At 42.5% G+C, this 27,644-nt stretch overlaps 5 protein-coding genes across 6 annotated transcripts; 2 read left to right on the forward strand and 3 right to left on the reverse strand.

The window, feature by feature from the left end:
• The first annotated feature begins 29 nt into the window (after window positions 1-29).
• LOC108656118 (ESF1 homolog) lies at window positions 30-2,538 on the forward strand. The gene has a single exon (XM_018108061.2). The coding sequence runs from the start codon at window positions 114-116 to the stop codon at window positions 2,439-2,441; it is 2,328 nt and encodes a 775-aa protein (XP_017963550.1). The 5' UTR covers window positions 30-113; the 3' UTR covers window positions 2,442-2,538.
• On the reverse strand, window positions 2,444-3,619 carry png (pan gu). 2 transcript variants are annotated; one of them, XM_089263667.1, is made up of 2 exons: window positions 3,370-3,619; window positions 2,444-3,281 (listed from the first exon to the last, which is right to left on the reverse strand). In XM_089263667.1, exons 1-2 carry the CDS (start codon window positions 3,535-3,537, stop codon window positions 2,598-2,600), a joined length of 852 nt encoding a protein of 283 aa, XP_089119793.1. In that variant the 5' UTR covers window positions 3,538-3,619; the 3' UTR covers window positions 2,444-2,597. The 2 variants fall into 2 exon arrangements, with proteins under 2 accessions (XP_089119793.1, XP_017963584.1); XM_018108095.3 differs by having other exon boundaries at window positions 2,444-3,299; window positions 3,370-3,613.
• Window positions 3,620-5,808: 2,189 nt separating this feature from the next.
• Window positions 5,809-6,757, forward strand: LOC108656152 (uncharacterized). The gene is made up of 2 exons (XM_018108109.3): window positions 5,809-6,005; window positions 6,174-6,757. The coding sequence occupies exons 1-2, from the start codon at window positions 5,991-5,993 to the stop codon at window positions 6,567-6,569; spliced, it is 411 nt and encodes a 136-aa protein (XP_017963598.1). The 5' UTR covers window positions 5,809-5,990; the 3' UTR covers window positions 6,570-6,757.
• A 668-nt stretch (window positions 6,758-7,425) lies between these two features.
• On the reverse strand, window positions 7,426-12,760 carry LOC108655851 (uncharacterized). Its single transcript, XM_089264465.1, has 3 exons — window positions 12,618-12,760; window positions 10,092-10,290; window positions 7,426-9,897 (listed from the first exon to the last, which is right to left on the reverse strand). Exons 1-3 carry the CDS (start codon window positions 12,720-12,722, stop codon window positions 7,676-7,678), a joined length of 2,526 nt encoding a protein of 841 aa, XP_089120591.1. The 5' UTR covers window positions 12,723-12,760; the 3' UTR covers window positions 7,426-7,675.
• Window positions 12,761-19,866: 7,106 nt separating this feature from the next.
• Window positions 19,867-27,044, reverse strand: LOC108656120 (uncharacterized). The gene is made up of 3 exons (XM_018108063.3): window positions 26,624-27,044; window positions 22,400-22,833; window positions 19,867-21,769 (listed from the first exon to the last, which is right to left on the reverse strand). The coding sequence occupies exons 1-3, from the start codon at window positions 26,642-26,644 to the stop codon at window positions 20,377-20,379; spliced, it is 1,848 nt and encodes a 615-aa protein (XP_017963552.1). The 5' UTR covers window positions 26,645-27,044; the 3' UTR covers window positions 19,867-20,376.
• Between the last annotated feature and the right edge of the window lie 600 nt (window positions 27,045-27,644).

The following is a 27,644-nucleotide window of genomic DNA, read 5'->3' on the forward strand; positions in this document are numbered from 1 at the left end:
TAAAAAAATCGTACGATATCGCAACCTTACTTTAGTATATATAAGTATCGATATGTAGTGAACATCTCTACGCACGTGTTGATGTGTTGCTAGGTTTTTAAAAATAATCAAACATGGCAAAAAAGCCGGATAAATCTGTTAAGCCTAAAACGAAGCTTGCGAAGCAGGAGAATGCTAAGACTTCTGCACAGGCTGAGAACGGTGAATCTGGAGCAACCGGAATTTGGAAGGATGAGCGCTTTCAGCATTTGCTGGCTGACCCGCGTTTTCGCGGTGTGCCCAAGGTGCAACGTAAAGTGAAGATCGACAAGCGCTTCCAGGGTATGTTCGACGACGAGAAGTTCAAAGTAAAGTATACTGTAGACAAGTATGGTAGGCCTGTAAATAAAACAAATGCCGAAGATTTGCGCAAGTTCTACGAGCTCGATGAGAACGAAAGTTCAGATGAAGAGGAAGACGCAGAAAAGAAAAAGGCAGAAGATGCCGAAGAGGACGAGGAACGCCGAGCTGAAGAGCTGGCCATCATACACGATGATGACGGCAACGATGCTCTGCAGCTCAACAGCGATGATGATGTTTCCGACGTACCTGAGAGCCTACGCGAGCGCCTAACAGATGTAAATATCGACTATGCCCGTGGAGAGGGCCGCCTGCTGACTGACTCTTCGTCGGGCGAGGATAGCACGGACGATGAAGATGGTCCAGAACTACAGATTGATCACGTCTGGGGCGAATTGGATATAGATGCGGAGTGCACGGAAGAGTCGACACGACGTCTGGCTGTGTGTAACATGGATTGGGATCGCATACGAGCGCAGGATTTAATGGTCTTGTTGAGTTCTTTTCTGCCTCCCGGAGGCAGCGTTCTTAGCGTTAAGATATATCCGTCCGAATATGGTAAGGCCCGTATGGCCGAGGAGGATGTTCACGGACCCACTGAGTTGATCAAAGCCCCGCCCGAAATAGACCTAGACTCCGACGAGGAACTGGTGCGCGAGCAGGACAGCGATGCCGAAGAAGGCGATGACTATCACATGGAGAAGCTGCGTCAATATCAGCTGAATCGCTTGCGCTATTACTATGCCGTCGTTGAGTGTGACAGTGCCGCCACTGCTGATAAGGTGTACCAGGAGTGCGATGGAATTGAGTATGAGAGCTCAGCGACACGTGTGGATCTGCGTTTTATACCAGATGACACAGACTTCTCTGAGGACATGCCTACGGACGAGTGCTACGAGCTGCCGGATGCGAACACTTATAAGCCCAGACAGTTTACCACAACGGCACTGCAGCAGGCGAAAGTGGATCTTACTTGGGATGAGACGGCACTGGACAGACGTGAGTTGGGCGACAAGCTGTCCAGCGGCAAGGTGGATCAGTTGAACGACAAGGAGCTGCGCAAGATTGTCGCTTACAGCAGTGAAGAGGATGAAGAAGAAGAGGAAGAGGAAGAAGAAGGGGAAAATGATGTGGATTCGAAGCAGAAAGAGATTGATAACGAACAAACCACAAAGGAAACTGCTTCCAAGAAGCCAGCAAAGGGTCTCAAGCAAAAGGAGCGCATAGAAAAGTATAAAAGTCTGCTGGCTGAAATCAACGCTCAGGAGCAGAAGTCGAAGGAAAAAGACTATGAAATGGAAATGTCCTGGAATATCGATGTGCCCGAGGATAACAAAACCAAAGAACCAGCAAATAGCAACAAAATAGTTCCACTGACACCCATCGAAAAGGTACTGCAGAAGCGTAGCGAGAAGAACAAGCGTCGTAAGGAGCTGCGCCGTCGTAAGCAACTGGAACTTAAGGGCATTGATCCCGATGCGGCAGAGAGTAGCGACGACTCCATACCCGATGGTATTGATATGAACGATTCATATTTTGCGGAGGAGTTTGCCAGCGGTGAGTACGAGAAGCCCAAGCAGAGTAAAAACGCCAAATCGAAGAAGCAAAAGAATAAGAAGCAAACACCGAACGATGAGGAAGCGGAGTCAGAGACGCAACTGGCGCTGTTGCTGGACGATGACGAGGAAGGAGACCAGCAGCCAAAGCAGCACTTCAGCCTGGCAAAAATCTTAAAGGAGGAGCAGGCAACCAACAGCAGCAGCAAGCGGAAGCGTCGCAAGCAACTGAAGAAATCAAAGTCCGGCGAGGGTAAGCAGCAGGAGGAGGATAACTTCCAAGTCAATCTGAATGATGAGCGCTTCAGTGCCATCTACAAGTCGCACGAGTTCAACATTGATCCCACGCACTCCAACTACAAGCCCACCAAAGGCATGCAGCAGTTGATTGGCGAAAAGCTGAAACGGCGCCACGCCCAGACCGAGCAGAAAGAGCAAGAGCCCGAGCCGGAGCCAGACAAGAAGCGTTCCAAGCAAGAGCTGGAGCGGCGCGCCCTGGTGAAGAGTCTCAAAATGAAGATGGGGCAACAGAAAAAGAAGGCGTAGAGTTAGACTACGGTAAAAATATATTGCTTATAGCATGTAAAATATTACGATTTAAGACTTAATAATAAAATGTCTTTGAACACAAATTGCAATCACAGCGTACAAACTCGGACAGGAATTGGTTACAGTTACACTATTGACATTAAAGTATTATTCCTAATAGTCATAATTGAAGTAACGAGAATAAATCATCTGCGTAATGCAAGGATCAATGCAGATCAAATCGGGCAGGCAAATTCTTTGCTCTTGCTTGTAGACAACCATTAGTTCGCAGAGGCGTGCCCAAATGGGTTTGTAGCGTCTCCGGATCACTTGACAGTCCAGTCTGGGCTGTGCCATGACCTTGACGACACAGCGCACTTGCTCAAAGGGATCCGTTGGCCGGAGCAGGGACTGGAAGGGATTGCGGCCAAGGCACAGCTCGTACAGTACCAGGCCCAGCGACCAGATATCCGACTTGAAGTCACATTTAGCGCCACACATGATCTCGGGCGCCATGTAGAGCGGTGTGCCGATCACCTGCCAGGGCTGTTGGCTAGCGGGCACATGCACATTGGAAATGCCAAAGTCGGCATATTTGACGCGATCGTTGGCATCCAGCAGCATATTCTCCGGCTTGATGTCCCGATGAATGACGTGTCGTATATGCAGATACTCCAAGCCCAAGATCATGTCGGACAAGTAATGCAACAGTCGCCGTTCGCCCAGCCGTCCATTTGACTGATTAACCGTCTGGATGACATCGCGAATGGTGCCATTTGGTGCGTATTCCATTACGATGTTAACTGTGCCGGAGTGCATGAAGGAGCGTATGAACTGTACTATATGCGGATGCCGCAGCTGCGAGATGATGTAAATCTAAAGAGCACAGTTTGTCATTTTATTCAACATGTATATGTATACATATGTATGTATGTTTGTGCATTACCTCCTCTTTGATGAGACGTAGCTCATTTTTGGGATTTCGCATAATAATGCGTTTTACGCACACTTTACGTTCTTTGGGGCCATTGCGTTCCATGCATAAGAAGACGCGCCCAAACGATCCTTCACCCAGTACGCGCAAAGCCCGAAGATTAGCGTCGCCTAAATCCATTACGAAACTTATGCAAAACAATTTACAGTTACATTTCAGATGTTGCGCGCTATATCGATAGAACTTGGGCAGTTGTCACTAAACCGATTAGCTCATTTTTGCTATAGCTGGCTTATCAAGTATTATAAAATTATATGTCTTACAGTTGAAAGTCAATGATTTTTAATTTAATAGCTATTAATATGCTTGCTATATTTAACTAAATTGGAATATATATATATTTTTTTTGCGTATGGTACTTAACTTTTTTGAAATATTGATTCAACATATACAAATAATTTAGGCAGCATTGGTCTTTACATTTACATCCTAATTTATTTTATGTGTCTTCGATGCCATTCTGCTCCTCTTTTATAAATAATTAAAGACGCTCAACAGTGGCAATAATTTCATTTATATTAGCTGTCACTGCACTCCTTTGGGAGCAAAGAACCAGTCAAACCAGGAACTGAACATTATCGCTTTATACTGCTCATCACTAATGTACTTCTTCGTTTTTCACAGCTGATCAATTTAATCGGATAATCGATAACGCTTACAAACAGGTGGCAGCTCATGATAACGGCTTTTAAATTTAAATTTACCGACTTCCTGCGATATGGGAAGAGGATTGAAGTTATATAAACGTTTTAGCGCTTATTAAATTATTAATTAAAATGGTGTTTGCATCAAGCGAGTTTTGCCATAGTGGCCACAGCTTGTTATGCAAATTTGTTGGCCTCACCGTCCAGATATGTAGTTTACTTTTACTTTTGCTCTGCACACGGCATTGCTGATTTGGCTGATGGAAGCATACTAACCCAAAGAAATTTAAACTACTGCGCACATACGGCATTGTAAGAGTATAAAGCGATAGCAGCGCCATTTGGCAAACAGTTTACAGCATTGTAGCGGGCTTAAGCTTCGGCTCGAATCTACATTTTTATACGTGGTTATTTTTTTCTATACATATATATGTACACTTTATTTGTTGTAAATTTTGCATTTGTTATTTGGGGAAATTTTTCGCAATGTAAAGCTTCCTGCGCCAAATACGGCCATTCACTGCTTGATTATCTAATCGAAGTGCATTTTAATTGCTATAACTTGTATTTAATGTGCATTTAAACGATAATTGGAACACAGCAAACCGATTGGGCAAGCATTTACATAAACATCGAATCATTTATGAGCAAGTAAATGTGGAGTCATTAGGCATTTTGAACCTTTCACTACCAAGCCCTTCCACAGATTCACATTAAGCTGCAGCGTATTGCAGTGCCTGCTGTTTAACGTATTCAAACATCAAAGCCCTCGCCATAATTAGCGTCTGTCGATCATACACCAATTTCTTAAGCATTCGACAATTTCACATTTACATTTGAGCTGCTTTGGGTGTGGCTAGATGCACGAATGAGGAAGCAAAACGACGAGATGTGCAACAATTGTTATCGTTGCTGTTGCTAGCAGAATGAGCTGATGTGCAACAATCGATCAATATACATACATCTATATACATATCTATGCACATATATATCTTTGACTGGCTAATGTGAGCAGGAAGATTATCGGTCAGCAAAGCAAAATGCCGAACGGACTCGTTTCCCAGCGTGCGGAAAGTCCCAGACGGGATTTAAATTTTGTGACTGTATCGATGTCAATCAATATTACTAATTGGCTCAATTTCTACTATTTTCGATTGAATTTATTAATGTTATTTGATATTTATGCCTATGTTGATTTTCTTTCTTTTGCTAACCGTTATTATTATTATTTGTTGTTGTTGTTGTATATTTTGTTCAATTACCTTGCACTTGCATTACATATTTGTGCACCGCTCGACCGGTTAGTGTTGGCGGCGGTGGTTAACCTGCCACACACACACACACACACAAACACACGCACACAAATGACAACAGGCTTTTGATGGAAAATCGCCTGCTTCACGTGACGTCTAAGCGGCGTATACGTAATAATTTTTAATTGTATGACTTTCGCACGCATGTGTGTATGTTAGTGTGAGTGTGTACAACAACAATGAAAACAGCCAAAGACAACTTATCTTATATGCCATTAACGACATCGACTCTGACTTCGATTTCATTCGTTGTTGTTTTGAAGTTCGTTGCCGCAGCTACTCAATTGTTGTCATGGTTGTTGCTTGTTGCCTGTTGCCTGTTGCCTGTTGGTTGTTGCTTGCTGCTTGTTGCTTGTTGCTTGTGTTGCACATTTCACTAGCGCGCAGCCAGTTCGTATCGGTGTGCACACATCATTTTTTCGGGTATAAATCGAATCTGGTCTCAACGGCCAAGCCACATTCAGCTCAGCAGCGTCAAGGAGTCCACAACTCCAGCCAGCACCACCCAAAAAAGCTTTGAAACTCTATTTTTTTTTTCGTGTATTTAATTTTGGAAAATTTGTGTTTGCATTTTTGTTTTGTGCGTGTTTGTGTAAAGCCGAAAATAACAAAAAAAATGCTGAAATTCGTTGTAAGCTGAAAAAGTTTTTATATTAAATATTAAAAAAATAATTCAAGGATCGCATGAAAAAGGATTATAAAATGAAAATACAAAATTTATGAAATTTTTCATCCTTGTGTTATACCCGAATTGCTAACAAATTAATGCCGTTATTAATATCGTGTGTCTTTGCCCTAGCTTCCGTGCCTGGCTCTGTTGGCTCTTGGCAGCGCGCTGAAAATTCACGATTACGAGCATGAGGAGCACGCCAAATACGAGCCGCAGCACGAGGAGACCGAGGTGCACCATGAGGTGGATCATAAGCACGCCACATCGCATCAGAGCGTCAAGTTCCATCATTACCATGCGGTGCCCGTCTACATCAAGCACGAGGATCAGCACCTGATCAAGAAGCCCATCGAGATCGGCGGCACCAAGCAGAAGTTGAAGATCCTCCACCCCAAGACCGAGCACAATCACAACCACGGCCTGGTGCTGGAGAGCCACAGCGAATCGCATGTGCACGAGCATGGCCACTACGAGGAGCCAGTGCATCATTCCGAGCACTACGAGCACTACTCGCACCATGAGTAGGCGCAGCCTCACTAAACTCTCTTCATAAATTCATTTTTTTTTTTTGCCAAATAATTTTAAATGTTTTCTCTTATCAGATGAGAGCCAATCGGATACTTGATTATATACTTAATTTTAAGGCTTTGTTTTTTATACATAATTCTACTATTTGTGAAATAAAATTTTGCCCAGAGTATTATTAAATACAAGAGAGTTTTACTTATTTGATGCGCCATGGCTCTGAATTGGTTTACAAAGCGCAAACTTTGATTTCAGTTAGAATTATTTCAGAATTTCAGAAAACAGACTCAGATTTGTTGAATAAATATTAAAGAAAATAAATGAATTTAATATTTAATAATATAATATACAAAGAATGAAATTAGGCAACATTTCCATTTCATTAGTAATACCAGAAGTCATCATATATCATAAATTTTCAGTCTGCCCTACGTATGAGTCAGTTATTTTTAAAGAATTTAAGCTAAGTGGAGTTTTAGCTAACTCTAAGCTCACTGTGAAAGTGGTTTTACTTCTATTGTATATTTGCTTAAGGAGCTTTTAAGCAGCTTTCGCAGATCAGCAGCTTTCACACTCAACAGCTTTCCCTGAAAGCACAACTGGAGCTAAAACTCAACTTGGCTTTTGTCCACTTCTAGAAAACTTGTGTAGTCTATGTGCTTAGGTGGCTTTTCAGTTTAGCTTAAACATGGTATAACTTTACACTGTAGTTTAGCTTTCAAAGCTTTTGCTGATTTGATGTCTCCCAAAGATTTTTGTGTGGAGCTTTTCGTGCAGCATCCATAACATGGTTAGCTTTTGTGCTAGTTGAGCTTTAATCAGTTAGTCAGAGCTTTTATATAGTATATATATATTTTGTTTATTCAATTCTCTTTGTTCTACCTCAGTGCAACTGTTGAGCTGCACCTGCAACCCCTGCCTGCTTACCCGCCCCCCGCACGATCAGCAACTGGCTATTAAATAAATAATTTGTAATAGCAAACTATAAATAACTAAGCAAAAAAAAAACGTAAATTAAAATTAAAATTAAAATTAAAAAAAAAACAACAACGGCATATCTTTGCGGTATTAAAAACAATTGTTCATATAATATACTAAATAACAGACTATTTCTTGGGGGGCGGTCGCAGCGCCAGACTGGCCTCCAGATCCTTGACCAGCTTGCCGTTCACGCCAATTGTGCCGCCGAGGCCAGAGGAGCCGGCATTGCTGCGCAGCAGTTTCTTGCCCGGCACACCGCCGGCGCCTCCAGGATGTGGAGCACCGCCTCGCTTGCCGCGCTTGCCAGCCGAGCTGCTGCCCGAGCTGGCTGAGCCGGCGCCGCGCACCAGCTGCGTCTTGTATGTGTGCTGATAGCCATAGCCCTCGGGATTGTTGTTGAACCTGGGACTGTAGCTGTCGTACTCCAGGCTGCTGGAACTGCTGCTGCTGCTGCCGCTGGCCTTGTAGCCGCCGCTGCCGGCGGGCTTGCCATGGGCCAGGCGCATCGACTGCTCCCAGCTCTCGCGCTCCTCCTCGTACTTGGAGGAGAGCGGCTCCTTCTTCAGCACGTACTGGTAGGGCAGCGGATAGCCTTCCTCGCTGCCATCACTGCCCATGCCGCTGGGCGGCTCTCGGCTCTTCTCGCCCAGCTCCAGACTGCTGGCGCCCGGCTCCGCAAAGTAGCCCGAGTAGCCCTTGTAGTCCGCATGCAGATCGGCCGCTGCCTTCAGCTTGTGCCGATACTCTTGGGCCTGCATGGAGTGGAGGCTGCTGGCGCTGTTGCCGCTGCCGCTGCTGCTGCTGCTGCCGCGCAGCTTCTCTCCCTTGTAGGACAGCGAGTTGATGTCGTGATAGATCTCCGAGTTGAAGTACAGCTTTTGTGGTTTGCTCGTGACCCGCTGCTCCTCCTGCTCACGCTCTGGCGTTGTGACCACATGCGACAGATCGAACTCCTCGATGTTCTTGAGCGCAGCACCATGATCAAAGTGCTCCGCGCTGCTCTTCAGCGGCAGGGTATAGGGCTTCGATACGGTCTTCACGGTGGCCGTCTGCAGTGGCGCCCGCGTCTTGATCTTGTAGATAAACTCCACGTTCGGAGCCAGCGAGTCGGCGGCTATCTCTGGCGCCTGGTAGGCCGTCTCCGTCTCGGACTGGTAGCGCTGCGCCTTGGTCAGTCCGTGTGAGCCTTGCTTGACCAGCTGATGGTGCTGGCCATGGTACTGACCATGCTGCTGCTGCTGCTGTATGGACTGCGATGGCTGACGACCCTGGCTCGTCGAGGGCGGGCTGCTGTACTTGGGACGGACGGTGCTGCTGCTGTAACGCTTCTCCTCGTTGGCAATTGAGCTGCCCGAGCCGCTGGAGCCACTGAAGCTGGGCAGCGACAGCAGCTTGTAGTAGGTCTTTGTGGCTGGTGGTGCCAGCTCCTGTGGTGTGGTTATGATCTTGCCCTCAGCCTCCAGCTCCTTCATGTACTTGATGACAGACTTTTCAATTTGCTTCATGATCTCAGCCTTGGGAATTTCAGTGGACGCCGAGAGTCGCACCTTCTCCTCCGCCTCGTCCTCCAGCGTGCGATACACCTGCTGTGGCTGCTGCGGCTGCGGTGCTGGATAGCTGTAGTACTTTGTGCGATAGAGTCGCTCGATGTCGCCGCCAGAGGGCGCGGCCTGGCTGCCTGTCTCGTACAGCTCATAGTTGCGTGGCGCCGACTCCTTCTCATAGACGGGCGCTGGAGCGGCCGGAGAGGATTCACTGGATGTGGACTCTACAGAGTGTGGATGCGACTGCAGCTGCTGTTGTTGCTGCTGCTGCTGTTGCGGTTGTTGTTGCTGTTGCTGTTGTTGCTGCTGTTCGGCTAGAAGCAGCGCCTGCTGCTGCACAAGCTGCGCCTGCAGCTCTGCCTGCATTTGTGCCTCCAGCAGCGCCGCCTGCGCTTGAGCTTGTGCCTGAGCCTTGGCCTGATTCTGCTGATGTTGTTGCTGTAGCAACTGTTGCTGCTGTTGCTGCTGCTGCTGCTGCTGTTGCTGCTGCTGGTCGGAGCTAGAGCTGAAACTTGAACTGGAGCTGGGAATATAGGGACGTGGTGTATTGGCCGCAGTGCGCTGGGGCGTCTGCTGCTCCTTGAGCCTTGAGCCATAGGCCCTCTTCATGGCATTGGCCACGTACTCGGCTGCCGTCTCCGAGTCCTCCAGCGTGGCCGTCTTCTCGTGCCTCGCATCAGCAGCGGCAGCTACGGCGGACTCGCTGCTGGAGTAGTAAGCATTGAGCTTGCTCTGCGGCGCCAATGACGACGTCTCATGCTCGGGTCGTATCAGATTCAGCTCGAGTTGGCCATAGGTGTAGTCTGAGAGAGAGAGAGAGAGAGAGGGAGAGGTTAGGCATTAGAGATGAGCAATTGGAGCAGTATAGTTTTTTTTGAAGATACAGTGAGCATTCGCAATGATGGACGAAGTTTTATTGATTTCCCATGTAGCAGGAATAGGAAATCCTAGAAGTGGATGTTCCATAGCTAAGACTAGATTGTGAAGGCTTATTCACCTGTGTTTGATTCCTTGGTCCTGCTGTGCATTGCTGCTCCTCGCCTTGGGTAGTTGCGTCCATGCCCATCGTTACGAGCTGCGGCCTGAGCCAGCTGATCGGGCACGGCGCTGCTGCGCTCACTGGACTCCTCCACATTTGTCTTTGCTATGGGTCGACGGCTTATGCGAGGCTGCGACTGCGCTTCACATGCGCTCAACTGCAAGTGGGAGAGAGAGAGAGAGAGAGAGAGAGAGAGAGACAGTTAGCAGAGCAGAGCAAAGATAAAGAAAGGGAGAGAGTGGGAGAGAGAGAGAGGGGAAGAGTCCGGCCGCAATTAAATGGTAATTGTTTCGGTGTTTGATGTCGTTCAGCGTCAATTGGCGGGCATATGAATGCAAAGTGCACATTCAGCTGGCTATTCGCTTTGGCTAATGGATAGTTGGACGCACACACTAATACATAAACATACATACATGTACATATATTCATTTTGATGTATATGTATTATTTGTAATTAAACTAATTAAAGTTAACCAATTCGCTTTCGCCGTTTTTCACATTGGGAATGGATCATGACGCTGCCGCGCCTCTGCCGCTGCCCGCTGTTCACCGCCTCCGCTCGCTCTTCAGCTGTGTCCGCTGCAAGTTCATTGGCCCAAGCAGCCAGTTTGGCGCTCGCGCTCTTCTACGCCCCAACATGAAATGTTTTCGGCACGCAATTTTGTTGTGATTGAGGTTGTTTTCCAAATTGCTGACTGCTTAGTGCCTGGCGGCTATTACCGTCGTCTCCCCATGGGTATTTAATGCTAAATCCCGATTTAGTGAGCTCAGTCTAACTCATAATTAAACTAGTTGTTCGCAGTGCCAAACGGGGGGCAGTAAAATACAATATAAGATTAATTAAATTAGGCATTCATATTTCGAACTGGGGAAAGGTTTTTTGTAAGTTTAGCGATTAGATGCAAACTATATATTTAAAATGTACATTGTATATTGACTTTTATTATGAAATATTTTTGATGAAGAATAGCCTAAGTTTTCATTAAGTATATAAGTAAATATCGAGCATCGAGCATATACAAATTAAATACGAATTGTGCCTGATTTTTAAAATCGAGATTATATAGATGTAAAAAATATAAAACATAAAATATAAAATATAAAATATAAAATATAAAATATCAAATATCAAATATCAAATATCAAATATCAAATATCAAATATCAAATATAAAATATAAAATATAAAATATAAAATATAAAATATAAAAGATAAAAATATAAAATATAAAATATAAAAGAGTAAAATATAAAATAAAATATAAAATATAAAATATAAAATATAAAATAAAATATAAATATAAAATATAAAATATAAAATATAAAATATAAAATATAAAATATAAAATATAAAATATAAAATATAAAATATAAAATACAAAATATAAAATATAAAATATAAATATAATATAAAATATAAGGATACAAAATATACAAATTGTTCATTGATTGTGTTTTGATGGAGCGAAAATTCTTGATTCTTGATTTCATTGCGAATCACTCTGAAAAATATTTCACAATTTTTATATATTATTATCCTTTTTTTTTTTTGGAAATATAGTTTTTTTTAGGAAATATAGTTAATTAATTATTAATATGATGAGTTTTATATACTGCATGATATTAAAAACAGACTTTATACATTTTTTTATATGACTTCAGGGCATTAACATATATAAATATAATATAAATTTTACAGATATATATATATATATAAGAATACAACTATATCTTTTTGACCAAATATTGCGTTAGAGACAGGAAACTTAGGCTTGTTCAATGCTAAACATATTTAATCTCTGTTTTGATTTTATACAGAGTCCTTGTTACTACTCTTTGCATCAACTGGGTATTAAGTATTAACTTAAATGAAAATGAGTAGACTAAAAACAGTTTGAGTTTTTTTCTGGTTTTAGTGCTTCTACCTAGAATTTTTTGATTTGAATCGAATGTTTTTCTAGCTAAACTAAAGTTTATGCTACATGGAGCTCGTATATAAACAAAACATTGGTTGGGTATTGACCCAACATTTTCTAGTTTCAGTGGGTTAAGGGTATAGATATACAAATATTTTTAATATTTTTTAGCTTTTAATATATTTATCTATGGGAAAATGCTCCTTTAGGTTGTTTCCATACATGCTTTATATTAAAAAAATAAACATATATCGAACTGTAAATGTTTATTTGATTAACTTCATCAGTTTAATTTAAGTCTTCGATTTGTCGTCCGAGTTACCAGAGTTTCCGCAATTTGTTTGATTATTTATTTCATGTTTTCATGAATTTTACATTAATTTGATTTTATAACTTTGCATGCATAGTTCCATAGGCTTCTTGTTGTCTGTTTGCCTTTTGTTATCATAATTTTCACATATTCTCTTGTTCATCAACAAAAACAAAAAATCACTTGAAACTTGTGGCACAAAAACACATTCAAAAAAAACAACAACTGTGTGGAGATCCTTGGCTGTCGCACTACTTACAATCAGCATGAACGCGGCCAGGCAGAGGCTTAGGTGCTGGAGCAGGTGCAGGCGCTGGCTCTGGCTCCTGCTGGACCGACAACGCGTTGCCAAAGCGAACATCATTGCGCGTCAGTTACTGGATTTGAATTGTTTGCGCCGCACTGGCGTGCCGAGGCTTTTATAATGACGTTTACCGGCACAGCGGAAAATTTATGCGAATGTGTGCGCCAATGAAAGCACAGAGAAAGATATACTATGTGAAGAGAGAGAGAGAGAGAGAGAGCGTGTGTGTCTCTGTGTGTGTGAGGGAGAGGCAGTTGTGCTGGTGCTGGAGACATTCGCTTCGAAGGCTTCGCTTCGCCATCGGCAGATTCCAACATTCAAATTATAACGGCTACTTAACGCACTGCGTATGCGTGATATGTGCGCCAATCACAATTAACCATAACGCATACGCCGAGTGGGACGCGTGCGCAGCTGCCGCACACAAATCAAATGTCAAAAGCCAAACTGGTTCCAGCCAAACAGTTTCGATTTCGTTTTGGCCAATTAAGCCATAAGCTGTACAAATATACACACACAACACACACACACACATACATAACGAGCAACGACAGTGAAAATGCAGTTCAATGAAATATATTGCGCCTGTCATTGTTGTGACGCCCGTTAGGAAAGTCAGCTGGAGCCAGGAGCTGCAGCAGCTGCTGACTGACACACTCAGCTGTCAATTATTATTAACTTGTTAGCTGATAAGCACTTTACATAGCGCGGATTTGAATTGCTGCTGTCTGATTATAGGCAATGGGAAGTGCTCTCTTACATGTACTTGATATGCTTAGAAGGCAGGCGACTTAAAGCAAAATATTAAAATTATAGCCAGGTACTTCTCATTTATCTAAAATGGGCTGTCTTTTAATATATTTTTCAATTTATTATTTCTCTGCTTTTTTTTTGTATATTTATAATATGTGTTTATGTTGTTCAATCTTGAAAAGGCAAGGTGCTCAAGATTTAATTTTTTTTCTATTTATGGGCTGTAGTTTTTTTTAATATTTAATATTATGAATATTTAATTTTATTTTTTTACAATTTATTTTTTATATTTTCCTATTAATTTTTTTATTATTTACCTATAATCGCATTAAAAATTATTTTAGAATGTTACTAAATATAATATTTTAATGATGTACCATTTATTTTCCTATTATTTCATTATTTTTTTAGAATGTTACTAAATATAATATTTTAATGATGTACCATTTATTTTCCTATTATTTCATTTATTTATTTTTTTTACTATTTACCTATATTGAGCTGCTTTAAAATTATTTTCAAAAATTACACGATATAATATTTTAAATATCTACCATGTCATTTTAATATTTGGCTTTGATTTTGGTACAAATTAAATACGTATAAGGTCAATGCAGAGAAAAAGGTGTCTTAATAATATCATATAACTTTATTATTACAATTCAATAATATTTATGTTTCAATTGCTTTGCTAATATATTTAAATAAATAAGTTTATAGTTGTCTCTGGAAATGTCACCGCTTAGAGTTCACCTTCACTAAGTCTTAGCTATAAAGCAAATAGTTAATATTGTAATCTTTACTAGATTTTGTATACATTGAACTATACTCTTGTACAAAACTATATGCTTCTGCAAAGATTTCAGATTTATCTCAAATAAATAAATGATTGTCATGTTTTGTACACATTCCCTCACTTATTTACATACATATATGTATGTATGTACGTCTCTTCAAGTCTTTGGTAATAAGTTAAGGATCTGTTTATTGTTTTTGTGCATTACACAGCTACTACAGCTATGCGAAAAATGTATGTTGTCTAGAGATCTTGTAACGAGCCCAGGCTATTAGCCATTAAACACTTTTCAGCCGCATTGCACTGCTCAGATAAAAGCGCAATCAGCTCGGAGCAGCTGGCCGTGGCACATCTCAAGCACAACGAGGCAATAGAAAAAGAAAATGAAAATGCAAGAAAAACATGGCTTTTCATTGTATTGTTGGGTCTGTGCGCTTTAAGGTTTCAGTTTCATTTGCTTCATGGCCACTGATTAAGTGCATTGTAATTAACAGAGAGAAAAGAGTTGCACAAAATTTATGAGGATATTTATCAGACTGTTTGGACAGCAGCCGCTGGAGTAACTGTATATATTTGTATATATATATATATATTTCTATATATAAACTCGAGCTTTAGATTTCAATTTCGATAGTGCTCAATATAAATATGCTGGCTAATTAATTTCGCTTTTGACTGAAATGGGTTCATTGTTCATTGTGGCCCGTCGCCCAGTCGACAGTTGTGGCTTTGATTTATATTTGATATTCTGGCAAAAAGCGTTTGCCACACTTAACAGCCTCGGCAATCTGGCAATGCAGCTGAGTAAAAAGTAAAATGAAAAAAAGAAAGAAAATAAAAATAAACAATAACAATATTCGCATGTCGGCAAACTAAAAACGGGACGGCAACTGGGCATGCCACATGTGAAGATCAACAACCTTGCCAATGCGAGTAGACGTGAATGCGATGCAGCCGCTACACAGCGCCAACAACTGCAGCAGCAGCAGCAGCAGTGGCAGCAACAGAGGCAACGGACAGCGCAGCTATGTTGATGGCGACGGCGCACAGTGGTCTTAGCTATGTTTTTAGCATAGCTGGCATGCAGTAGTAGCTGACCGTTAGGTGATCAAGGCATCAAACCCACTCGCTCTCACTCTTACTCGCTCTCGCTCTCGTTCAGTTTTCGCTCTGAGCTGGATGCCTCGGTTCGGAGAGACACGATTGTCGTCCCCATACAGAAGGTAAGCAAATGTGTAGCCCATGAACTCAATGCAAACATATGCCTGCACACAATCGATTCACTCAAATAACAAGAGCAACATAATCCTCTCATATCATATCGTATCAGTACACACAAAAGACTTGTAAAGCCTTTTTCGGGGAAACCTTAGAGCGAAAAAGTATGGAAGTGTTTTCTGCAATCACGATCAAACTCGACAATTGGACACAATTGATTGCTCTCTGAGTGCTCTCAGTGTATGACATTTACTTACAGACATTGAGGAGCGTTAACTATAATTTTTAGAAATTCTCTTATAAGTAAAACAGTTAAGGATAGCGCATTGCTTAATTTTATTTATAATTTAATGCCTTTCTAATTTGCGTTCATGCTGGCTTAAGCTTTTCTATGTTAATAAATATATATAAAATTTTTTATTATCATACCAAGTTAAATATTTAATGAAAGGCCATTGTTATAGCCATTAATCTATTCAATGGTAGTCAAATGATATATGTATATATAATTTTTGTTAGTTATGTAGAATTACTTTGATATATGCCTTGAATCTATGCCTACAATTATTATAAACAAAAAACGAATATTAATGTGAGGCACTGTATATGTCTTACACACGAGTAAGATTAAGATTAATATCGAATACTCTAAGTCAGTTAATTAATATTTTGATTCAAATACATCAATTTACTTGCATTATTTCTTCTATCCAAACAAGTTTTCAATGTTGGTAAGAGAACTTAAATTTATTTTAAATTTCCGCCCATACAAACAAGATTTCGACAAGCAGCTACACATTTTGGTGCCACTGTGCAGCTGCGGCGCTTGCAACGCTTGGACAATGTTGGAAAATGTTACGTGTTTCGGGCTGACGCTTAGGTTATTAATTTGCTGCTGCTGCTGACGAGCGAGTGAGTGAATTGTTGCTGCTGCTGCTGCTGCTCTTGTTGCTGCTCTTGTTGTTGTTGTTGCAGTGTTTTATGGGTCCATTGTTATGGCAGCATTTAGATCATTATACCGTTTATGGGCTTTAGCAGGCCTATCATTGTCTCCAGCATTCGACATTTCTTTTGGGGTCTGTAGTGCTGCCGTCAAGCTGAAGGAAGTGCTCATCGCTCAGGCTAATGATGATGATACAAAGTCAAGGGAGATGCATTGACAGCATTTCACTTCAAGGCCCTGACCGCCCGCCCACCTGGCTGGTCTGCCAGTCTGCCAGTCTGCCAGAGTGCTGGGCAGGGCTGGGCAGGGCAATATCTTGGCCATCTGCCCGAGGCCAACGTGACGGCAATGACCAATCGATCCACTTGGGGAGCAAAACTTTCAATTTCGACTGCATTCATGAGCGAGCCGGCGCACCGGCGCACCGTCGCACCGTGTGCTTGGCATGCGAAGAGACTAGTCAGCCAGCCAGCCAGCTGGTCTGCATTGCATTGCAACGCATTGAACGGCTATTGGAATTGCAGTTGCATCTGCCCGATAGACATCTGGAAGTGCAACGAAATTCGCGTGCGCGGAAGTTGCTGTCGCCTCCTGCCGCAAATGTTGCACATTTCGAGTGTGTGTAGCTTTGCTTCAATAATGTTTCGTCGACTGGAAAGTCGGGATGCAGCCACAGCCACAGCCGCAGCTACAGCCGCAGACGTTGCCGCATTTGCATAGCAAAAATTATAAAAAATTGGTACAATTTGCCGTCCATTACGGCAGCTGATTATGCTAATTGTTTGCTTACATACTTGGCTTTTACGTAAACTCATTTAAGCCATGTGGCAACAGGCTGAACAATGCACAGAAACCACCCATCGAAGTGGGTGAAAGTTGACCAGAGCTCAGCTAATTATAAGAAGACTAAATATAGTTATACCATTGCTCTATAAAATGGACCCAGATGAGAGCAAGACTTGGCTATATTTGGAGTAAGCTGAAAATTACATGGAATATGGATAGGGATTATGTGTGAAGAAAAATAAGTCTCAGTTTAGATTTGTGATTAGTTGTGGAATTTGTATTATTATTCATTTCGGATTAAAATGCTATTTTGGCAGCTTAAACAACAAAAAATTGGTACAAGTCGATATATGCTTTGTATATACATATGTACATTTTGATATATACTACATATTTGAATATTATATATATATTCGTGTGACTGAAGCATGTTTTTTTTTTAAACCAACTTTAGTTTGGCTTATTTTATATATGAGAAAGCATTAAACAAAAATTACACAGATATATAAAAATAAACTTAATTTTTAAAAACATGGAAAAATGTTGACAATATATTGAAAAATTTAAGAAATTTGTGAAAATATGTTTAGAGTAATGTAGACAAAATTAAATAAACTAAAAATGCATATTTTAAAAAGTATAGAAAAATATTTTTAAAAAATTATGTCAGCTTTGAAAATATTTATATAAAATGTAGAAACATTAATAAAGTATTTTTATTAAAAAATAAATACAAAAAATAGAAAAAAAAACACCGACGAATTTTGTTGCTTTTAGCGCAGACTTTTAGCAAATCAAAGCTGTAAATGTACTTACACATGCTCAAATTCGTGCCAACTTCACAAAATAAAGCTATAATATAACTATCATAGTGCAAAAGAATCAGAAAAAAGTGAAACAAATGCAAAGAAACTTCGCTTATGTAGCAGAAACTTCGACACTGGCACAGACAGACATGATAATAGTCATCAAACTTAAAACAAGCGAATGCTAAACTAAATTAGTATTAGAAGAAAGAAAGTAGACTTAGATGACAAGTGACTAAAGCCAAGTTGCACAAGGCTGTACTGGATGATAGAAATTTATTAAAAAATATCTTTAGGCTATAATTTTGCCAATCTTACTCTGAAGAGTAGGCATCTATCGAGAGTAGGCATCTATGACGAGAGTGGGCATCAATGGACGACACAACTTGCATCTATAGCTGCCACCAATAAGAGAAGAAGAGGGCTGAAGGGATTGTCTATATCCTCAATATCTGTAGAATACTATAGAAAGAGGACCAAGTATTTTTCATTCTCTCCCACTTCACTTAGTCTCAGTCATGATTATTCAATTATAATCATCACCATCATCAATATCAATCAAGCCAAAAGGAATTCAATCAATGCTTTTCTAGCATTCCATACCTTAAAAATTTAGTTCAGCAAACGGTCACACTTGAAACGAAGCGCAAACTCAAAAAACTCCTTTTGCAGTGCATGCGAAACTTTGATTCGTTTGCCTAATTGAATTTCGTTGCATTTTTTTGGTTTTGTTTTTGTTTTTTTTTTTTTGGTATTTTGTATTTCCTGTTGGTTTCGGCAGCTGATTTGCGTGTCTGGCCGCAAGCTGCTGAAATTTGTATTTCGTATTTGTATTTATGTAAAATGCAGATAAAAAAAAAATGAATGCCGAATTAATTTTCAATTGATATTATTGTGTGTTGAGTTTTATTGGTTTCATGCGTGCCTTCCGGGTGCTCGTTGCAAATTGCATAATCCGCTTGAATTTAACGCTGAATATTCCGCATTAAATATGTGTGCTAAACGCGCCAGCGTTGCACTTGCCACACGAGCTTGCCACATGCAGAGCGACAATCGACAATCGTGTGGCATGCTTTTAGGCGGCACTGTAATATCGAAAAGCCAAAGCAAAACATGCGTGTAGCTAGACTGCGGAATACCCTGTATGAATGAGTATCTAGTTGAGCAAGTAGATGTGGAGCAAGGTAGGCGAGTGCGGAACTAAGGAAGATCTTGTTTTCATTAGCCACGCCCCTGTTATAATATATAGGTAGAAATCGCTGAACTAGGGATTACGCTGTTGAATCCTCTATTAAATTTATGAGATCTTCATATATGTATGGTAGTATACCAAGATGCAATGCATCAAGTTGGACACTTACATTGGTATTGAGATGCGGAGGTATATTGCACTGAGACGAATGCCCTGCCTGGGTCCTGGAATCAGAATAACTATGCAATACATATAGACACAGTCTATAACATATTTCATACGATAAATCCTATGCAAGAGATGAAGATTGGGTTAGTCTTGCCTTAGCCATGCTTGAAGGTTCTGTTTGCCCAACCGAAGACAAAACCTGAATTTTCATCTTCGAAACTAGATCATTTTTTACTCTTATACTGATCTATGTAAATTTGAGACGTGATCCAAACTCTTTATTTATTTTTTATTTAAAATTTTTTATATAATTATATACATATATGTATATCTAAATTTAACTTTCTTCAAGGTATACCTTTTTTTATAAATTTTATTTAATAGGAAGCATCTTTGTTACTCTCTTAATAAAGGTATATGAAGAAGTATACGCATGAAATTGCATTAAATAGCAAGATAGCAGGATATGTGATTCATATACATATATACCCATACACACACATATATACATATAATATAAACACTTATGCGTATTCTACAACTCACAATAAAAAGAGTAAAATAAATCCGCATTCCTTAGTTTCACATTATTTTTATTCGTGCAAATACATATACATATATAAATTCAAAAGCACATTTCATCTTTACAAGCTAATTATTGCACATATTTAACACGATTTGTTGTTGTTAGCAATACACAAAGGGAAAACTAAATAAAAAGTTTAATAAAAAAAAAACAATACTAATAAAACAATTAATGAAATGGGTTTACTATAATAAAACAAGTGGCATGAGCATGAAGGTGCAGTTAGAGAAGATGAACTCGAATTCGATGAAGGTCAGACAAGGAGCTGCCACTCGCCGTCTCCTTTGGAGCTGAGCCGATTGCCCGGCGGGCTTGCTGGCTGGGCAGCCCGGGGCCACGCACGTAAAATAAATACTAATGATAGTTTCCTTTCGACAACAACAAACATACGAGAGCGATGAATTCTTTATACAATAATATTAACAAATAGCGGCAGCCGAGTCGACTCGAGTCGAGTTGAGCTGAGTTAACCCTCCAGCAGCTGCGTCGTCTTGTACTCCACGGCTGAGCCCATCTCGGCGCCCAGCTTCTCGCGCACATACTCGCGTATCTGCTGCAGCTGGCGGTCGGGGGCGTGTTCCGGCTTGGTTGCCCGCTTGCCCTGGCGCTGCTGGAGCGCCATCTTGAGTCCGTGAGCGTGGTAGTTGTAGGGAGGCTGTGTGATGCTCACGGGCTCGCCGGCCTCATGGGCTGGCTGATAGTCGGCGACCGTGGTGGCCCCATCTGTGTGGCCACTCTCCGCCTGCTGCTGCGGCTGCTGCTGCTCCTTTGGGTATGGCCGAATGGAGGGCAGCGCATACATGCTCGAGGAGTAGTCGGCTCCGCTGCCCTGCGAGTTGAAGATGACCTTGGTGTGTGTGGGGCGCGGGTTGTTCTCGGTGATGGGCAGCTCGTGATCGTGGCCAGTCGGCTCTGCTTCGGGTGCCGTTGGTGGATCCTGCTCGGGCACATATATGGGCTGCTGCTGCTGCTGCTGCTGCTGGTGTTGTTGCTGCTGCTGCTGCTGCTGATGATGCGCTGGCTCCGAGGGCTCAGCGTATTGCGTCTGCGGTGCCATGGCAATCAGATAGAGCTGTGGCTGATAGCTGCTCTCGTACTGCGTCTGCTGCTGCGGCTGGGCGTAGTAGTACTGCGGCTGCTGCTGCTGGTAGGCGCTGGGCGCATAGTAGCTCTCAGGGGCGGGCGGCTCGTACTGCGGTGCCTGGGCCATCTGCTGGTGGCGGCCCTTGTAGCTCTGGTAGACATCGTCAATGGGCGCGTACTGTATGGGCGGGGGCGTGGCGGCTACCTGATGCGCGTAGCTGACGTCCGGATGATAGTGGGCCGGGTCGTGCTGCTCGGGCGTGGCGTAGGCCTGCGGCGCCAACTCCTCGGCCTGATGCTGCTTGCGCTGCTCCGCCTCCTGCAGCAGCTGCAGATACTGGGCAGCGCGTATCTCCAGGTATTGCTGCAGCAGTGCCTGCAGATGTGCCGCGTATTTGGCCGGGCCGGGTATGCGCAGCACAATTACGGGCTCCTGGTAGTCTCCGGCCGCCCCACTGGTCTCCTGGTGCGGCTGTGGCAAGTCGATCTGCGGCTGCTCCGCATGCGCGTGCTGCTCAGCGCTCGGCTGGCGTGTTTCGTAGCTGGTCTGCGGCTTCAGCTCGTAGGAATAGGAGGGCTCAATGGTCACGCTGGTCACCTGCTGATGCTGGATGGGCTGCTGCTGGGCCTTAATCGTGCCCGGCTGCTCGTATTCCGCGGACGAGTAGCCCGTGTATATATCCGGCGACTCCGTTGCGGGTATATCATGCTGCGAGTACGGATAAAACATGAACTTGGGCGGCGTATAGTCGTATCCCTGATGCGCATAGCCATAGCTGTGGAGAGACAGAGTTGACAGAGTTTTAGTATATCAGACAACAATTCAGATCTGTTCCACTTAAGTTCTTGGCAGCTGATTTGAATACCCGTTTACGTTCTCTTTTAGCCACTGAACCTGCAAGCGCCAATTGCGGAAGTGGGAATGCGGCTTTAATTGCAAATAATTGCAACTTGCATTCCATTCTTTGCTATTTATAGAAGATTGTTATGAGCGCCACAAGGCCATCATTAATAGCCTAGACTATGATTGAGTTATTGTTGGAATTGGAATGCATTTTGGATTATAAAATATGATGTATGTAGTTAAATACTTTGCAATGAATTCAATTTCAATGAAAATATATCAAAAGTCCAGTTAATAACTTTCTGCCTTATATCTCGCACTCTCTGAGTGCAAAATGATTTTAGTATATAAGAAAACCTTGAAGAGAGATTGTAATATGAAGTCTTCCGTCGAGTTTCAGACTCAGTCCTCGCTCTACAAGCCTAGCTCAACTGCCTCTACATTTCTTCCTAGTCTTACTACATCTATGCAGCACTTAAGGAGCAGTGGCACATAAGAGTCTGGCAAACTGGTTCCATACAGCCCCAGCTAAAACTGTGGCTAGATTCGAGCAGTCACTGACCCCAGTTCGCCGTCGATGGTGCGCTTGCTGTTCTTGCCGCCGCCGCTGCTGCTGCTGCTGCTGCTGCGGGTCGTATTCTCACGCTCCACTTTGATCTTGATCTTGTTGCCGTGCAGCTTGAACTGTTTGTCCAGCTCCTTGATGAACTCCAGATCGTCAGCGGGCAAATTGCCAAAGCGGGCTGTCAGCGAAGGTGGCTTCGTCGCGGCCGTCGTCTTGCTGGCGATCTTGACGCGTGGCTTGCTCGGCTTCGTTGTGGCTGCGCTGCTGCCCGTCTGGGCGGCTGAGGAGGTCAGCGTGGTGGTGGCGGGCGTCTTGGTTGGTCGCTTCTTCAGGGTCGTCACCTTCTTCGGATAGCCGCTGGCTGAAGATTTCGTCGGCGTCTCTGGCTGGCCCAGGGCGCTGGCCAAGCACAGGCCAGCGCATAGCGTACACTGCAATGGCACATGGAAGGATGCGAAACTGTTAAAAGATTCAATGCATTTCCTCGGGGCTAGTGTGTGAGCTGTAAGAGCTGTGTGAGCCCCACAACCGGAGAGTGTGCCGAGACTCGGCGATGCTGTTGCCTTTGTTTGCCGCCACCTTTGTCTCCGCTTTGGGCTCAAGGTGAGGCGCCAGCTAGACAATCGAATGTTGTGGCTGCGATTGCGCCAAAAGCTCTTTTGTTTTTGTGCTCTCGGCTATCGAATGGTCTCGATACAAAAACCCAACCAGCTAAAATCATTAAAAAATCAAAGCGACTCTTTGAGCACCAGTAATAAAAATCAACAAAACACTTTTACAGCTCACACACACACATACACAGACGCACGTATTTCACATTTGACATTTCGTCGCTGTCGATTCAATAAAGTGAATGTGCCCGATGAAGAAGTCCGGCTGCAACCAGAGTGCCAGCAGGAAAAACATTTTGCCAAGTTCGTGTCCTAAGTCTTTTGTTTTGAATGTGCAAACAAGCTGCAAGCATTGGCTGTATATGTATATGTGTGTGTGTGTTTGTGTATGTATGTGTGCATATGTATGCAATATATAATGTTGTTGAGCTCAACGATTGGCAGCTGTAAAAGCTTTGCCTCAGGCCTTGCTGCATTTTTTTTTTGTCAAGTTCGTGTCCTTAGTCTTTTGTTATGCAGCATTATATAAGCTCTTTGGCTTACATCATAAATAACTTTTTGTGAGTTGACATGTATTGAAAGGGAATTAACTATATATATATATATATCTTCTTATCATAAGATTTATGTATTATATGTAAATTGAAATTTGTAATAGATAATTTCTAGAAGCTTGTGCGCTACATACATATGTATATGCATTTATCTATGCGTTTCTTTAACTTAACCTTTACATTCATCAGACTTGACTCGTTTATTGGCCAAACTTTTTCCAGCGGTTTTCATGGCTGTGTCGTGACTCTTTAACTCTGCTTTGTTTATTCTCGGCAACTTTAATAACTATTTCGTTGCAGCATTTCAACACTTTGCATGTGCTTAGGCCCCTGACTGGCCGTGCGCCATAATACTCACAGTTTTTAATTGCATTTTGTCACTCAATTACAGCAACGATAAATTCGAAACTGGGACAGTGTGCCAACGGAAAGCCGCCCGGACTCAAGATATACAATTTAATAGCGCTCAGTGCCTTGCCGACATTTTACTCTAGCTCATTTTGTAATTGTTTGCGTGTGTGTGTGTGTGTGTGTGCAAGTGTTGTTGTTGTTGTTGTTGGTGCTGCTTTAAGCATTTAAGCAGGAAGACTGTTTAGCTGACTTTCGTTCACCTGCTGCACGGGCGCACCTGCGACTCAACAACAACAACAGCTACACAACAAAAATACTCGAAAAAAAAGAAAAACAACAAAAAATAAAAGAAGACAAAAAAAAATAGCAGAAATAATTTCTGTCAAATGCTAGGCATTGTGGCTGGGGCACGTTTATGGCTAGAGGAGGCGGGCGGTCGCTGGTGAGGAAGTCGACGAGTTTCGCTAACATGCGAATTTATGTGATCTTTGTTGTTATGTTTGTTACCCGCTTTTATATAATGCGTCCAGCAGCAGCCACACACTGCCCCCCACACCCCTCGCAGCTGGCCCGCTCCACCTACCCCCTTTGCCACAAGTCAGCCTGGCCAGCATTGATTTATTTTTGGTGGCAAGAAAATTACAACAAAAAAAATAAATAAATAAAACACAAATGTTTGTGCAATAATTTAATTAAATTAATGCGGCTATTGCCGTTGTTGTTGTTGTTGTTGCTGCCTTTCACTTTGCAGAATGTGACAACGAGCTTGTGTCAAACAGCTCAGGCAGAACATTGTGTAGCACGGGAAATTCCATCAGGCTACATATGTATGTGTGGAATGCCACACATACTCAAATGCCTCTTGGCATGCAACGGGCGTGAGTCGTGAGTGTTACACGTCCATCTCTAGCGAAAAGAAATTATTGCTGCTGGCGCTACGCAACGCGTGCAAATTAGCTTTAGCTGAGCTCAGTTTTGTTGCTGCCTCAACCGTTAGCCGCTGCTGCTCAGTGATGCAACAAAAGGCATAAAACACACACACAAAAAAAGAGGAAAATGAGCAAAAGCATAACTATAAAATGTAAATTAAACAACAATAAAGCAAATTGCCAGGCAGCTGCCAGAGCAAACATCAACGCCAAGTCCTGAGCCTGAGCTCGAGCCTCTTCCCCAGCTATGAGAGTACTTTATGTAATCGCAACAACAAAACGAGTTCTGTCTGCCACACACACACACACACACACACACACAGACACACATACATACTGATAAACTTAAAAAATGCTGTCGCATTTGCGTAAATACAGTTTGCGGCCAAGTTAGTTTGGCAATCCAATCCAGTCCAGTTGGCAGATCTGCCTAATAAACGTTGATAGCCAACGACTTGGGCCAATTAGCGCATAGATATGAGCACTGCAGCTGGAACTAGCTGATGGCTCGAGCGTGACGGCGTGTGGCAGATGTGGCTAAGCTGTTGCTGTTGTTGTTGCTGTTGGCGAGGCCAGAACCGCAGGCGTTTTAGCCGAACTCGAGAAACAAAATATTGACGCTTTAAAGACAAGGGCAAGGGCGGACAGCGTGCACAGCTCAAGAGGTTAAAAGGTCAGCCAAGCATTGAGATTGTATTTGGCTGATTTGACGAGTTGTAAATGTAAATTGTTGTTGTTGTATCATCTACTGTTGTTGTATTATTGCAGCGGAAATGATGCTGCGTGGAGACATCTTAAGGCGTAGAGGCATATCAAATTAATAGAGCTAAGTCGACATATATAGCTATGCAGCAGATTAATTTATATTTATATTTCTTTTTTGGCAGCTCTATGATATATTATTATTATTTATTTTGTTTATCAACTGACTAGCTGTCATAGAAAAATAATTTGAAAATGATGTAATATGGTGGCAAATGTTTGCTGTCCGAGTTTTCGGCGTTACAAAAAATTTAATTGATTTTAATTAATTATTTTTAATTTTTATATTACAAAATGCAAATAAGTGACACACATATACGATATTGCTTGATTGTAATTTGAATATAGATACATATATATATATGTATGTTCGACTAGCTATAACTTTTGCTAATCTCTTTGATTATCTGAAAGAGCCAAATCATGTATTTTTGCAACATAAACAACCTGAGCAGCCAAATTGTTGTTGGGGTGGGGTAGCGACTGTGCCAGGATCAGTGAACTGGCACCACAGACCGGCTAAGCTATGTGAGTGCCATGAACTGGCCACACACACACACACTCAGCTGTAAACTCCCACTGTGAGCACTTTCTATGGCAGTCATTACGTGGCATTGCCCCGCATGTGCAGCGCCCCTCGTTAGACAACGGTGAAATATATCTTGCAGCTGGCCAAGCCGGCTCAGTGGCTCAGTGGCTGGCATGCAAATGAATTGAGCAGCCAACGGGATGACAGCACCGGAATGGCAGGAAGTGTTGCGGGTGGGCGTCAGACACGCCTACAACGGCAATTTCGCACACACACACACACACACACGCTTCTAAGGAAAACTGAACAAATAACAAACAACAATTGTTGACGCTTCATAGCCAAATATTGAGTTTGGTTGCTCGCCAATTAGTAAGGGTTTGCCAATGGGCAGGTCTGGTGTGGCCCGGCCTAGGCTGGGCTCTGATGCTTCCGCATTATGTAAGTGTGGATGGGCTGGTGTTTCCTGTTCGTATAATACGTACCAATATCAATGCTAATCTCATTGTTTCCAAAGATGTTTTGCTCGTATTCGACTTCAGACAATGCACATTTAAATATTAATTTTTCACACAAAACACTTTAGGCACGAGCAGATGCTGATGCCAATGTTGATGTGGCTGCCGATGTATAGGTGTATCTGTATCTGTATCTCTATCTGTATCTGTGTATCAGTTCGTTTCTTATGGATGGTATTTGCTTCACTAGTTTCTCGTTTTAATTACTTTTTGCGCACAGTTACACTGGCTAAGTGCGAGCAAAACAGAAAAAAAAGAAGAAAAACCGAGATCACACTCTTCAAGAAAACTGAAAAAAAATATAAAGGCAACCAGGTGCTGGAAAATTGTGGGAAACTTGATCGTTGGGTGCCAGCGCTCGACTTTGGTTGCGGCGTTCAAAACTCGCGCGACTAACTGTGGCTGGCGCTGGCGAAGCGCTTGGTTTTTATGCCCAGCCACAGCAGCGGCAGCAGCCGCCGCAGCAGCAGCAGCAGCAGTCGCAGCAGCAGTAGCAGCGTCTTCGTTGCAGCAAGTCCAAGTCACTTGGCCAGTCAGTCAGCCAGCGGGAACGTGCGGAACGAGCAGCTTACGAGTTCACTAGCAATGACACCGCACGTGTATGTGTGTGTGTGTGTGTGTGTATGTGTATGTGTGTGTGTATGAAGGTGTAGGTTGCTGCTGCAACAATAAGCAAATGCAATAATACACAAATTTTCAGATTCGTTTCAATGTTAACATATTTGCTTTACGTTACACTGTTTTTTTCTCTTTTTCGTTTTTTGCCAAGTTCTTTTAGCCACAAAACGGCCAACTGATATCTATGATTTGCAAAGATATATATACTGCCATATATAAATACCACTTCTTCAACTTAATGGCAGCAAAGGCGGCCAATGCAACCAGCGTAAAGTTAATGAACGAACACATAGTCTTTGATCGATGAGACGAGAAATATGAAATGGAGTGAATATTTTCTAGATTATTGTGTGTTCAATTTGGTCTATAA

This window comes from Drosophila navojoa, chromosome X (genome assembly GCF_054131105.1).
Source record: "Drosophila navojoa isolate 15081-1374.11 chromosome X, UAZ_NAV_1.0, whole genome shotgun sequence".
NCBI lineage: Eukaryota > Metazoa > Arthropoda > Insecta > Diptera > Drosophilidae > Drosophila > Drosophila navojoa.

Coding starts and splice junctions, on each gene's coding strand:
- LOC108656120 (XM_018108063.3), bottom strand. CDS start 26,644: ATGAGATTAGCATTGATATTG. Junction 22,834..26,623: donor TGAGATTAGCATTGATATTG/GTACGTATTATA, acceptor GTGCCATTGCAG/TGTACGCTATGCGCTGGCCT. Junction 21,770..22,399: donor ACCATCGACGGCGAACTGGG/GTCAGTGACTGC, acceptor GTCTCTCCACAG/CTATGGCTATGCGCATCAGG.
- png (XM_018108095.3), bottom strand. CDS start 3,537: ATGGATTTAGGCGACGCTAATCTTCGGGCTTTGCGCGTACTGGGTGAA. Junction 3,300..3,369: donor TACGTCTCATCAAAGAGGAG/GTAATGCACAAA, acceptor TGTGCTCTTTAG/ATTTACATCATCTCGCAGCT.
- LOC108655851 (XM_089264465.1), bottom strand. CDS start 12,722: ATGATGTTCGCTTTGGCAACGCGTTGTCGGTCCAGCAGGAGCCAGAGC. Junction 10,291..12,617: donor TGGCCGCGTTCATGCTGATT/GTAAGTAGTGCG, acceptor TCCCACTTGCAG/TTGAGCGCATGTGAAGCGCA. Junction 9,898..10,091: donor GACCAAGGAATCAAACACAG/GTGAATAAGCCT, acceptor TCTCTCTCTCAG/ACTACACCTATGGCCAACTC.
- LOC108656118 (XM_018108061.2), top strand. CDS start 114: ATGGCAAAAAAGCCGGATAAATCTGTTAAGCCTAAAACGAAGCTTGCG.